Genomic DNA, 13,222 nt, shown 5'->3' on the forward strand with positions numbered 1-13,222 from the left:
ATCACAATGACATGACACAACACAACAAATGCAGTGCTGCTGTCAGCATCAACCCGATTTATCTACAGTGCTCCAGGACTCTGGAAGGACGCAAGGACTCTGCTGATCTGTACATTACTCACCATATTCTCTGCAAATTAAACAGACGGGACCAAGGACTCACCGGCTGCCCATCCTTTAGCCATCGTCGGTCTGGAAGAGGTTTCCCAGCCAGGATTATGCATGGCAGTGAGATGGGCTGTCCCTCGTGGGCAGGGATCACAGGTGCACCGGCAGCTATCTCTGGGGCAACTGGAGAAGGAAAAGGCTATATTAACTGGGGACAAGCTGGCTTTAAGACGCTAGGACAAAGCAGTTCTGAGTCTTGGTGTGTTTTATAAATTAGCCTCCAGGATGAAAAATCATCAATGTGAGCCTTATCCGGCCTCTCAAAGCAAAACAATTCTTGATTGCACCACAGCAAAAGGTTCTATACGGTACCAGAGGTGGATGTGCTGTAACAGCAGCTGAGGCCAAAACTCACACCCAGGATTTGGCCATATGTTAGTGCATCTATTCTGTGCTCATGCAGGTACCCCACTGCCCTCTGCGGCGGGGGGGGGGGGGGGGGGGGATGGGGATATTTTGGATCTGCGTGTGTATGAATGACTGGATCATCCCCGAAGATATTCTATGGACCTCTCAATTGTGGACGGTCGCACCCATTGGCAGTCTATCAGATCTAATACTGCTACATGGGTACAAATACACTGGCGTGGTTGTGATCAGGTCCCCGTCCAGTGGCTGGCCTGAGTGACTAACAGCCGAGTTATTTACAGCAAAAGGAGTTACTCCTCTAGCTCCAGCAGCAGAGCCCTGTATTCTTGGTGCGCGGACGGTCCCAGTTCAATCCCTGCTGATGACCTCCACGCATGCAGAGGGGGCTCACTGCAACACCTTACTGCTACAAATGGGCCACAGCCACACGATCGCTATCGAGATCTCATTTTTCCCCAAAGTTCAGATCTGGGAATTTGGCTCATTCTAAAGCCTATCCACCTTCCTCAAGGGTGCAGGGGGGATGAGGGCATGATTTGGGTAAAAGTTCATCTCTAGGTACAATATCATGAACCTAACTGTCAGCGGCATTGCATTTAGCCCCCGGCTAGCAGGCCCTGGAATTCCTGAGCTGGATATGCCAAAGGAGCTACCAGGGTGGAACAAGAGATTGCACACAGCCGCGCCATTCCCATCGTTACAGACACTGACACACGCACAGACAGCATCCGCACCCAAGCCGTTAATTTGCTTGAGCAACGTCACAAGACGAATAACAAAAACTACGCCAGAAATAAAGGCTGTAAACCATGTCCGGTGACCGTGAGTTTGACCTCAGCCTGGATCTTCCCAAATACATTCTGTGCTTCGCAGACATAGATGGCCTGGTCATCCAGTGACGCACCTGGGGCAGATGGAGAGGAAAGGTCTGAGCAAGGCAACACAGAAGGACTCAGCCATATCTCGGAGTTCTGCAAGTAGGAAGAGCCCACCCCAGCAAACTGTGGGGCCACCTTAAAAACAAGCCTGAACTGCCTGGCGTTGTCACTTACCCCTGTCCCAGGTGGGTGCAAAGTGGGCGTGTGACAGAGTACTAGGCATCTGGAGCTGATCTAGCTCTCCAGTCACTAAGGTGCTAGCTACTCCCCAGGGAGTGGACTGCACTGTGAGATCGGTGCTCAATGGCTTAATTAGGCAGGAGGCTGATGAGCAAATGAGAACAATTAAGTTTATGTCCGCTCACACGTTGCCGCGCAAGGCTGTACCGATGAACTGGTGGAGGGGACCTAATAAATAACACACGGATTCTTATAAACCTGGAAAGCGTCCCGTCTGCTTGTGGTTGTCCAAAGGGTGGGGAAAGCAGCCCTGTTACAGTGCGCACCATGCTACCAAATCAGAATGGTAGCATCTCACACTCACTTTGCAGACGACGTGCAAGGCAGTGGAGAATCAGGGCCTTTGGCTAGCAAACATAAAAGGCCACAAGCCAGTGCAAGGTTAGTTATGAAAGCGTTCACACTGGGGCACCTCGGAGTGCAGTTACTAAAGGATGCAAACACAAGGAATATGCCAAACCAACCAACTTTTTCATACGACACAGCAAGGGCATACGATCTAGTCCAACGCCTAAAAAAAATTGCTTTTGTGTATACATGAGCGACAACACACATGCAACAATCCACAAGAAAATGATGTACACATCTTTTGGCAGACGATACGCAGAAATACTGCACACACCCAGACACGCATGCAACACGTACACACATCCAGATATGCATGCAACACACATTCACGCACCCAGACAGGCACTAAGTGCTCATTCCTGCATGCACAAATGGTGTCCAATAGTCCTGGGTCTCTTACTTTCCATAAAGAGCCCATCAGACTCCAGATGGCTGGAATTGCTCAACAGACCAGTCTGGGCAGTGACAGCTTTGCCGTCCTGTCTGGACCACAAAATCAGTGGAGGGGGGTGTCCCTCAGCGTGACACGCCAGACTGATGCTCTTCCCCATCTCGACAGACATGTCCTGCGGGCGTTCTGAAAACCGAGGGGCAGCTAAAGGAGAAAGCAAAGAAGAATCTCGGATCCAGCGCAATGTCTAAGAGGGACAATCAGTTTCCATTCTAAAGGGCACCTAGTCTTCTCTGATCATATTCACTCCGCACCCAGCCCCCAAAGAGGATACTTACCCCCATTCCATTTTAAACAAGCTATTGACATTCAAAGATGTTTCCAACGGGAGCAGAAATTTAAATACAAGTTTAGCTACAATGTATTTCACACGACGAGTGACGAGCATAAAACATCCAGCAGGACTCACAACACCAAGAGGCACTGAAGTGTGCAACAGATGCAAGTCGAAGGGTAGACGGTCCAGCACTTGGCACATGGACAGGGTGACCTAGCAAATCCTGTTGTCTCTGGCATCTGATCATCTTACTGACTAACACAATGACACGAACGGGCCCAAATCAATCCTGCTGGACAGGAGAGAAAGTATCTGGAATTTGGGTACTTCACCCTCGTCTTTTACTTCTACGTCCATGAGTCCTCTCTGCTCCTTTACACGCTGAGGGTATCTACTGGAGATATCGATAGACGTGAATGGTTTTATCTATAGACAAAGTGGATCTTCTCCATCTCCACTGCCAGTGGTTTGCAGGGGAATGTGAATAAACGTCCATCAAGCACTAAACTCCTGGTCACCCTGGGATCTAGATACCAGGTTTTGAATGGTGGCCTCTAGAAGAGACAGGTCAGTGATTTTACCTGTGCCAGCCCCCTCATACCAATTAATTGCCAAATCAAGTGGTGCTTTAATTAGTAAGATGGACATGCAAGGCAGGAACTTTGCCAGGGACATTCTGGCAAGTCTCATCTTCCCTCTCCAAGACATTATTTGTCTTGTAAAATAAATCAAGAATTGAAATCCCCAAGAAGCATGATGCAATTCTCCATGGCTGCCATTTCAATAACACAATTAGAGCCCAGAGCCATGAGCTGTTTTCAGGTTGAAATGTGAAATATTGCATATCGCATCACGGTCCCTGTTCACGGGGGCGTTAGGAGATCTGGCTCGGAGCTCAGCTAAGAATATCTAAACAGCTTGAGACAAACGCGGCAGGGAGCAAGTCACAGACGCCAGAGGGAAAAGACCCAGTCAGTCACTGAATCCACCCCGCAAAGCCCAACGCAGAGCTGTTCCTCGGTGGTATTTCTCACCGGCTTGCCCAGCTCTACGACGGCCCAAGTGACAGGACTCTCATCATGCCAATGGGAGACCCTTCCACATTTGCCCCAACCTCGCCATTTCTCAGTCCTTCATTCATCTCTTCCTGGGATGGGACTGTGCGGGGAGGAGGGTTAGTGTGAGGGAAAGGGACCCTTCGTTCCCCCTCAGCCCAGGGCCATTCTGAACTCACCTCCCCACTTGGCAGATACCTAGCTAGGTACAGCAGGTCACAGGGTAGCTAGGACGGCACGAGACGCTAGCAGCTTGCATCAGTCAGCCCGAGAGAGAGAGGGCTCCCCCACAGTTCATCTGGGGCATTAGGGGCCTGATCCAAAGCCCTTTGGAGTCATTGGGGTCTCCCCACAGCAGACGCAGGTCTAGGTTCTAGGGGGGTGCAGATGCTCTTCAAAGGCTACCCAGCGACACATCACTCGCTGTTTGCCTCGCCCTCCCTGTGGGCCTGGTTTCCAGGATGGCCCCCTGAGACCGCCACTCAGAGGGGCACTTTGGAACCCAAACCCAACGGCCACATGAGCTGGCTACACGCCGGTTTCAGTGTCCCTACATGGAGTTTGCTCATCCTGTTACAGGCACCCATGTCTGAAAAGTGGGCTCACAGCTTCAGCCAGGCAAACCCTTCCCTTTACCTCCACTTCAGCCCAGCGCGAGGGCAGAGTCCTGCACCGCAACAGCCAACCCGTTCGGGTCTTGCTGCTGTGAAGCGATGCCTTCTTGTTCCCCTTGGCCTCTGCGCCAGCACAGCCTTCACGCCCAGGCCAGGCAACTCCCCCAGCCCCTGAAACCAGGCCGGTGAAACAGCTAACATTATAGAGTTCTCCCCACCGCTTCCCTTTATAATGAAGCTAACAGCTGCCTAGCCAGCACCGGGCAGGACGAAGCCGGACACAGGAACCGAGCGCTGAGCGAGGGAGCCTGCAGTCAGGACAGCATGCACCACACACACACCGGAGCTGGCTGCCTTTCTGACACCAGTGCAGGCCCACCACCATCCCCCCAGCACCAGAAGTCAGACATCCTTCTTCCAGCCTGGTGAAAGCTGGGATCACTCCATGGCCCTGTAAGGAGCTTTGCTCTCGATTATATTAGCACGTGGGAAGCGGCAGCTGGGTTAGGGGCTGTGTCTGAAGGAGGCCTACCCCCATCATACACTTTCCACTTGGCTTTGAGCCGCTGTCACATCAGAAAAGATAGCAGGGGCCAACCTGTTCAGAAGAGGAGGTTCGATTCCTTGTGCAATGTATCATTTTGGTTGCTGCTTCTCTCTAAGCAATGCCTCGCTGCATCGTGTCTTTGTTCTGTTCTTGTGTGGCTGCACACACGCACGCGCGCACACACACACACACACACACAGGTTTCTGAACACACACTCTGTCTTCTCCAAACTACAACAGCAGCTGCTAGGCTATTCGTACCCTCAATTCTTCATACACCACAAAGTGTGGGAGGCAGCTTTTTCCACTGTCAACATGAAGGGAGGTCTAACTGGCAAATTCATCCCTCCCAAGTCCTCATCTTTCCCTCCCCAGGCCAGCAGAGGCCAGGCAGGCAGGCAGGCAGGCTGCGGAGACAGCACGCTAGGGCTCACCTGCACTAGCGCCATAGCCAAGACTGGACCCATTCTCACTACGAGCTTTCCCCGTGCTGTAATGGGCTCAGGAGACAGCCATGTTGTAAGCAGGTCTCCTGACCAGGGTATAGTCATAGCAAAGACACGGCCTATGTCTCTGGGGTTAGGGAGTTGCTGGCCCGGATCACTCTGGCTGATCTAAGAGCATTAATAATGGGATCCAGAGTGGCCCCCATCCAGGCCCCAGCTGTGAAGCAGGGCGGCTGCAACCCAAGCCCTGGTGGCTGAGGAGTGTTCTAGGAAGAAGGAAGAATGGGTGGTGAGTGGGAGGAGAATCCGCCAAGATTCCCCAGGGCTCCCGTCTACAGAACTGGGAAATTCCTCCTCGAAGTCTCACAACAACAGGAGTCAGGCAGTCCTGCTCCCAGTGAAGCAGCGGGTCCAAGAATGCAGCGGGTGGGGGGAGGGGGCTTTCCGTCCCTCTCCCCATGCACAGACCCCTGGGAAATCACATACTCACGATCAGGGAGCACGGCCTCGCCAGGGGTTTCTTACAAGCTGCTCCGTGCCCCGCTGTGCGGTGATGCCGCCCTGCTCAGACCAAAGGGGCGCAGGCCCAGGGGAGGAGAGCCTTCCTGGCTAGCAGGCAGAAGCGCCGTGCCTATACCTAGCTCGGCATTTAGCCTCCTCTCCCCTGGAGGTGGCAACCTGCCCCCTCCTAAGAGACAGGAGCTGCATTCCCCACTGCCGCCAGCCAGTGACAGCCAGGCTGGGGAAGCTGCTTTCGTGACCCCCCGTTTCCCTAGCTCCCGCCCACCCTTGCTGTGCGGTGAGAACGGTGGCAAGCCAGCTGCATTTCAGCAGCCCTCGACAGCGTGCTGACAGCAGGACTGGACCCCAGAGCCGGGTGTGTGGGGGGTGCTGGCTAGGAGCTGCTGCCTGAGGAAACCCCCCTTTGCCGTCTGTACCAATGGGAACCGCAGCTGCTCCGCTTTTGAGCCAGGGGGACGGGCTGTGCAGACGGCCAGCTTGTCTCAGGACATCTCAGCCTCCACACCCCCCCTGGGAAAAGCCATGGGGCATGGAGCTAGCCCAGCCCACACCGCCACTGGCTCTGTGAGGGGTTCAGTCAGTCACCCCATTCGTGCCTCGTCGGGCCCCTCCTGCCCTGGCCAGCAAGGTGGGGGCTGGAGGGACGAGGGCAGAGGTTGCAGCGGAGAAGCCCCAAGTTTTCATCCTGGCTTGGCCACTAGCCGAGGGGCTCGGACCATGACGGCGTCTGCGTGACCCGGAGCAGGTCACTCGGCTAACGGCATGAACCCACCACCAGGAACTGGTGCCAGGCTCTTGCTGCGCTCACTCCCAGAGCGTGTAACCAGCCTGTGACCTCCTCAGCGCCACAGGGCAGGGTGTCGCCTCTCCTCCCCTCCCCATGCTGAACCCAGGGCAGGGCAGGTGCTCCGGTACCATTCTACTCACCACGGTTTAGGGCTCAGCCCCATAAACCCCCCCCAGATGCTGGCCATTGACCTGAGTGGCGCCACGGGCCAGAGGAGGAGTTTGCAGGTGTGGACACACAAACCCACATTTCGCAGTGCTGTGCTTGGCTGCAGAGCGTTTTATAGCAGGGCTGCCGCCAGCCCAGGAGCACACAGTGCACACGGCCCGGTGCTGCAGGGCAGCGGAGCTCCTAGAGCCCCACAGAACGGCACAGCACTCCTGTCTCCAGGGCGCTGGGCTGAGACGTCCCTGTTCTTTGAGAGCAACACATCATGACACTGCAGCAAAGCCAGAGCTGGATACAGCGAAATGGGGGAGAGAGATTCAACAGCATCCATTGTGAGGACTGGAGATAACTGGGCGTGAATTTCAGTGGTGGCTTATTTGTGTCCGCAGGATCTCTTGCCAGCCTGCAGGCAGAGCCATCTACACCTCAGAACCGGCACCTTCCCTTCTGGACCAAGATCTTCCCCATCCCAGCTCAGAACCAAGAGGCGTGCTGTCCTCTGGCTAGTTCTCACCGGGCTCTCGCTCTCCTTTCTGGACCCAGGCCTTTGCCGGCCAATCAGCCCCATTCCACTTTTGCTCTACACGTTTTTCCACCAAGAAACGGTTTCCATGTCAGCCACTCTGAGCACAGCCAGAGACACACGCCTCCCTTTCTGTGCAACCCCAGCAAGTCTCCAAACACAGCACTTCTTCCAGCCTGCCAGCCCGCCTGCCCTGAGAGCAGAGGAGAACCACAGAACCAGGGGTGCTCAGAGGCGATGCCTTCCATTTAGCAGAGGTTTTCAAACTGGGGGTGCACAACTCCTGTCAGGAGCCCGTGCATTGGAAGCCGGTGAGAGCCGCCCTGCCCACTCGGGCCCCTGGCTCTCCACGCTGGGGGGGCCGGAGCACTGGCTGGCTGCTTGGCAGCCCTGCCTGTCCTCTTCCCCGAGCCAGGCTGCCTCTGCACAGCCAGGCACCCCCAGGCAGAGCAGGTGGCACAGCTCTGAGCTGCGCCCCACCATGCTCTTGCCTGTCCCCCGAAGGAGCCTGGTGCTGGCTGGCGATAGCCCCAGGAGCTGGCCCCTGCCCATGGAGCCTGGCTGCCGTGAGATGCTCCCTGAGACGCTCGCTCGCCACTGCCCTGGCGCTCCTGGCTCTGCTGCTGCTCCTCAGCCCAGAGGCAACACGTGGGGCGGCCATGCGCCCCCACGAGCCTTTAAATGGCGCCCCCCATGTTCTCTCTGTTGGCACTAATGGGTCTTCTATGCAAGATCCTCCAGACCTTAGTAGAGGCTGGGCCTCTAGCATAGACCCCTTTGGACGGTGATCTCTCTGAACTCTAGCTACACCTCGTCAAACCTGTACAGTCCTTGGACGGGAGACCTAAACCGGACAGAGACACTCCAGGAATGACGCTGGTGACTCCCAAGGCGACGCTCTTTTCTCCCATCAGGTTCCAGGGCACACGAGAGGCAGTGAAGCCCCCAGGCTCTGGCACTGGACTGGGAGTCAGGACACCGGGGTTCTGTCCTAGTTCTGCCGCCGACCTGCTGCATGGCCTTAGGGAAGCCATTTCACCCCTCTGCGCTACTTTGCTCTCGGTCTGCCCTGCCTCGAGACAGACAGAGCTCTCCAGGGCAGGGCGTCTCTCACTGTGTGTTCGTCCAGCGCCTAGCGCAATGGGACCTCCAGGTGCTGCTGTACTAAAACCACATGGGTATTTGGAAGGGATGTAAAGTGCAGTCCCGGAGTGTATGTGGACATGATCCCTTTACACTCTGCAGAACGTTAGAGGGGTCATCCACATCCTGGCCCGCTCTCAACTTGCGCATTTACATTCTGCCCGCCCAAATCCACCCTGCAACTTCAAACGGACACCCTATTCTTCTTCACCTCCTGTCCTGAAGCGTCACGCCTCAGCAGAAATCCCCTGACAGTTTCACAGTTAGATCCTTTGCTCTTGTACCTTGAACTCCTGCCAGGTAGCACAGGGTTGGTTGCAGCATTTCCACCCTAGAAATGGCTGCATTCCAGCGGTGCAGTGAGGGAAGGGATCTTGTCTGTGCTGAACATCCAGAACTAAATCCTGTCCTCACTCATACCCTGGAAAGCCCCACAGATGGCAGTGTGGCTGCAGAGCAGAAGGGCAGGATGAAACCCAGAGTCTGTCTGCTGTAAAGCTCAGTTATTGCTGATGGGAGCAGAGGTGGGGGAAGCCCAGGGTCAGAGACTCACCTGTAACGGGGCCGAGAGAAGATCAGTGAATAGCTCAGAGTGCAGAATGGGCCATTCCAGTCTAAACTCCTATGGATTCTCTTATAGGAATAGAGAGAGACAGAAGTTGGTCCAATAAAAGAGATGCCCTCACCCACCTTGTCTCTCTAATATCCTGCAACCAGCACGGCTCCAACAACACTGCCTACAACTCCCCGGAGCAGATAATTTGCCACAGTTCGCTGGTTTTTCATTAATAGCTTGAAGGAGCCCAAAACTCTATAGGCCAAGACTTACAGCCAACTTCCAGCCGGATGCCGTCAAAGGACACCCCTGCCTCACTGACGGCCTCGCAGATGTACTCTCCTGAATCCCCCTCCTGCACCGCCTGGAGCTGCAGGAGCCCACGCAGGGCACCGGGCGGAGAAGATGCCACTTCTTGTTCCCCTGGACAAGGAAAGATACTGAAGGTCAATCCTTTATTCCTCACTGTTCCCGCCTCAAAGCCACTTCCTGCCTTCTCCTGCCACGAACTGAGCTAGCAATGGGCAAACCTTCAAAGGGCTGGAGGCTAGTTTGTTTGGATGCGGAACCGAGGCTTGTCCAAGATGCTTGAGCCGGCAAAATTGAGTTGGAAACGTCTCCGGAAGGGTCATCCACCTCCCTGAGATTTCCTGTATTTATTGCCGGGAGGGCTAAGACGGGGCACCCTAAACACGGCAATGATCCAAGCTGCAGGCGCAGTGCAGTGCAGAATGGAGGGCTGCTGGCTGGCAGAGAGTTCAGGGTCTCAGGAGCGAGAAGATGGCTACCCAGATGCGGCTATGAAGTAGAGTCCGTCTGGGGAGAGGAGTAACGGACGGAGAGGCGCAATCTGTCTGTGTTCAGGTTGGGGGGTAGTTAATATGCTCCTAACAACCCCCCCCGCCACCCCAAAAAAATTCTTGCACACTCACGTTAGCCAATTCCAGCCCTACCTTTGTACCATATGATCTGGGGTGGGGGCACCCCGGAAACGTGGCACTCCAGCATTGCGTCTTCTCCCAGCAGGGTCTGCACAACAGGGGTCACCGCAGTGATGCGAGGAGACTCTGTATCCAGGACCAAAAAAAAAAAAGGCTCCAACTTATTCCGAACAGGAGAGCATGGATTTCACGGGCATGCAAGAGGTATCCTTGAAACACCATGTCCCCAGGAGAGGCACATCTATGGAGAGGAAGTACCAGTTTGGGAGCCCTCATAACCCACCAGCACCGCAAATGCAAAGGTCTATCGCAAAATGTTCCGCAGAGATGCACTACAGTGACTGACTCTGCTGGACACCAGCAGCAACAGACTGCAGCTCCCCAGTCTCACACAGCCAGGGAATATGACACACCTGAAGACTTGCTGAGGATCCTAACCCAACAATAAGAACTCATTCCTAATGCTATCATGAATCTTTCTTTTCTCTTGCCTGTCTGATGTATGAGTCTCCCCACCGAGACACGCCACCCCAGCTCTGCTGGTTTAGCCTATGGATTTGGTTTATGCCACTGATTAATTGTGTCAGAAATGGCCTAGGTATCACTGTTTATAGGGCGCCCACGGCATGCTAGCCACTTCACAGGTGGGTTTGAAGGCTAGGTCCTGAAGATCACACAAACACACATTATTTGTATAACTGTAGTGCCCAGAGGCCCAATCAAGGCCCCATTGTGCTAGGAGCTGTACAGCATATGGTGAGAGGCAGCCTCTGCCTCAGAGAGTCTATAGTCTAAACAGGCAAGACAAAGGGTGGGAGAAAGGAAGGATTATTATCCCTATTTCAGAAATGGGAAACCGAGCCATAGAGAGGTTAAGTGACTTGCTCAAATTCACACAGAGAGTCTGAGAACTGAATCCAGATCTCCTGAATCCCAGCCCAGTGCCTTGTCTACAAGCTCACCCTTATTCTGACTGAATATCTTACGGGACGGATGACAATTCTGAATGTGAAATGAACAGTCGCTCTTTATAAAGACAGAGAAACTTCCCTGAGAAGGGACTGTAATCAGCTATTCACTTCTTGGATGTACACTTTTCTTTCTCTTTTTTGTATAAAGCCATTGCCTGGTTATTTCATATTTTGAATGTGAAAGTTGAAGATTTTAGTATTTTTACATATTCTCTTTCAAGATCCTCATGTTACAGATGTTGCAATCTGGTTACTTATTGTTTGGTTGGTATTCCCTAGGTAGTGAGATACTGGGCCCACCACAATGGTGCTTCAGGACTGCTATTACGGAGGTGTTCTGGAAATTTGCATTTCTGATTTTAGCTTTCTGTGCTATTTAAAGAGGGGTGCTTACATTTTCTCGTGAAAATGATTCACTTAAAAATACTCCATTACAAAGTGAGGTGCTTTGGAAATGCTACATCAGGAGCAGTAGTGTTGAATTGTTATTGTAACACATTGGTATTGATCACCCTCAAAGCCCCGGCTAAGCTTCTTCCATCATCAGAAGGGCTGATGTGAGAATGAAGGTACCAGTGGAAGGTGACCAGGAGCGCTATAAATCAGAGGGAGGTTTGCAACATAAAGCCTGATAATGAGGGTGGAGTGTAACCTCTTTAACAAGGAACTTGCCACAAAATTCAACAGTCCGACCATGCATCCGCCTAAGGTAAACACTGTACCAGGCGTGTCCCTTCTATACACAGGACCGAGGAATGAGAACAGGGCAGAAGAGGGGAGGGGATAAGGATAGGGGAACCACAAGACACACTAGAATGGTTAATCTTAAATAGACCCTAAAAATAGAAAACAACAGCGTTTTGCCGGGCAGCTCTCTGCTCACACCGGATTTCTCCTGACGGTGACCTGACTTTAATTTTCAGCAAGACCCTCCAGGTCTTCCAAAAAGCTCCTGTGATAACGAGTAATCCCAGGAAAGGGAACCAGATGTTGCAGGCCTCCCTAGTGCCATCGCTGATGATGGCTGCAATCCAAAGCCCATTTGCTTCAATGGATCAGGCCCTAGAAGGCTATTGAAGGCGAATGTCTGTAGCAAAGTGATCCCAAGGCAGTGGGATCTTACCACAGTCATCTGCAGAGGGCCCAATTCTCTAGTATCGTTTGTTATGGATTTGTACAGCACCTGGCACAGAAGGGTCCTGTCCACAAATAGGCCTCCTACGCAAAACCACAATACAAACAATATTAATAATGCCCCCCCTGGGTAAGGGCCTGATCCAAAGTCAATGGAGTCTTTCCAGTGGAGATTCTGCATCGAGACAAGCTCCAGGAGCTGGTACCTGTGTACTCTAGGATTACTGTCTGCTCGTCCCATCCAATCTGACTGGCAGCAAAGCAGCTGTAATTCCCAGCATCCTCAGGGACAGCCTCCTTGATTATCAGGGTGCCCTGGGCATCTATGAGAAACCTGGATCAAGAAGGAAAAAAACAAAAACGGGCTGTGCGGGGGGAAATCGCCATAGAAACAAAGCTCAGAAAAAGAAGGAAATAGAGCATGACTTGCCCTAAAAAATCTCCTAACACTTTTCTTAAATGAAAAGGTAACGGGGAATTGACAGGTCAAATCTGGCCTTAAAAAACCCAGCTAACAGACGTATCAGCTACAGCAGAAACGAGACCTAACAACTGAAGAGAGAGTTTCCATGAATAAAAAGAAAAAACAAACAAACAGAAAGTTTGTTGCTTTTTGGTTTTCAGAGAATTAAAAATTTTGTAACCTGGCTCAAAGCTTTGGCCCGACCAAGCTGGCTGCCACCAACAGGAGGTCTGGGAACAACCATTCAAAGCCGTGTACCCAACACACTTCGGTTTGCCTGTGGCGGAAAAGGCGCTCCTCACCTCCCCATGAGTCTCAGACTGCCCTGCTGAGCCGGGCTGAGACACAACGCCCAGGAGCCAAGCGGTCGAAGCTCTGGGTTGGTAATGTTACCTGCCGCCCTTTTCCAGGGCACGGTCCCATCGTTTCCAGGAGATTCGGGGTGCAGGGTGGCCCGTCGCCGTGCAGTTGAGCCTCACCTCCCCGCCCCTGGTGAATGGCCGTGAGTTTGTGGCAACCCTTACCCGAGGCGCCTCTGCACACAGAGAAACAGAAGCTGTCAGACACCTTCTCCCAGCCTCAGAGTCCCAGCTCTCCCCCTCCTGCCTCAGAGGAGGAGGG

General features: G+C 53.3%; 1 protein-coding gene across 1 annotated transcript in view; it reads right to left on the bottom strand.

Moving 5' to 3' along the window:
• Window positions 1–13,222, bottom strand: part of HMCN2 (hemicentin 2) — a 111,516-nt gene that overhangs the window by 78,085 nt on the left and 20,209 nt on the right. The window contains exons 13-19 of the mRNA XM_067542193.1: window positions 12,995–13,136; window positions 12,345–12,472; window positions 10,046–10,159; window positions 9,366–9,515; window positions 2,404–2,598; window positions 1,346–1,441; window positions 164–291 (exon numbers count right to left, since the gene is read on the bottom strand). Of these exons, the coding sequence (XP_067398294.1) occupies window positions 164–291; window positions 1,346–1,441; window positions 2,404–2,598; window positions 9,366–9,515; window positions 10,046–10,159; window positions 12,345–12,472; window positions 12,995–13,136 (953 nt within the window). The remainder of the gene's footprint in view (window positions 1–163; window positions 292–1,345; window positions 1,442–2,403; window positions 2,599–9,365; window positions 9,516–10,045; window positions 10,160–12,344; window positions 12,473–12,994; window positions 13,137–13,222) is intronic.

This window comes from Emydura macquarii, unplaced genomic scaffold (assembly GCF_026122565.2).
Source record: "Emydura macquarii macquarii isolate MOO-44397 ecotype Brisbane River unplaced genomic scaffold, CSIRO-AGI_Emac_v2 contig_691, whole genome shotgun sequence".
NCBI classification, from domain to species: domain Eukaryota; kingdom Metazoa; phylum Chordata; order Testudines; family Chelidae; genus Emydura; species Emydura macquarii.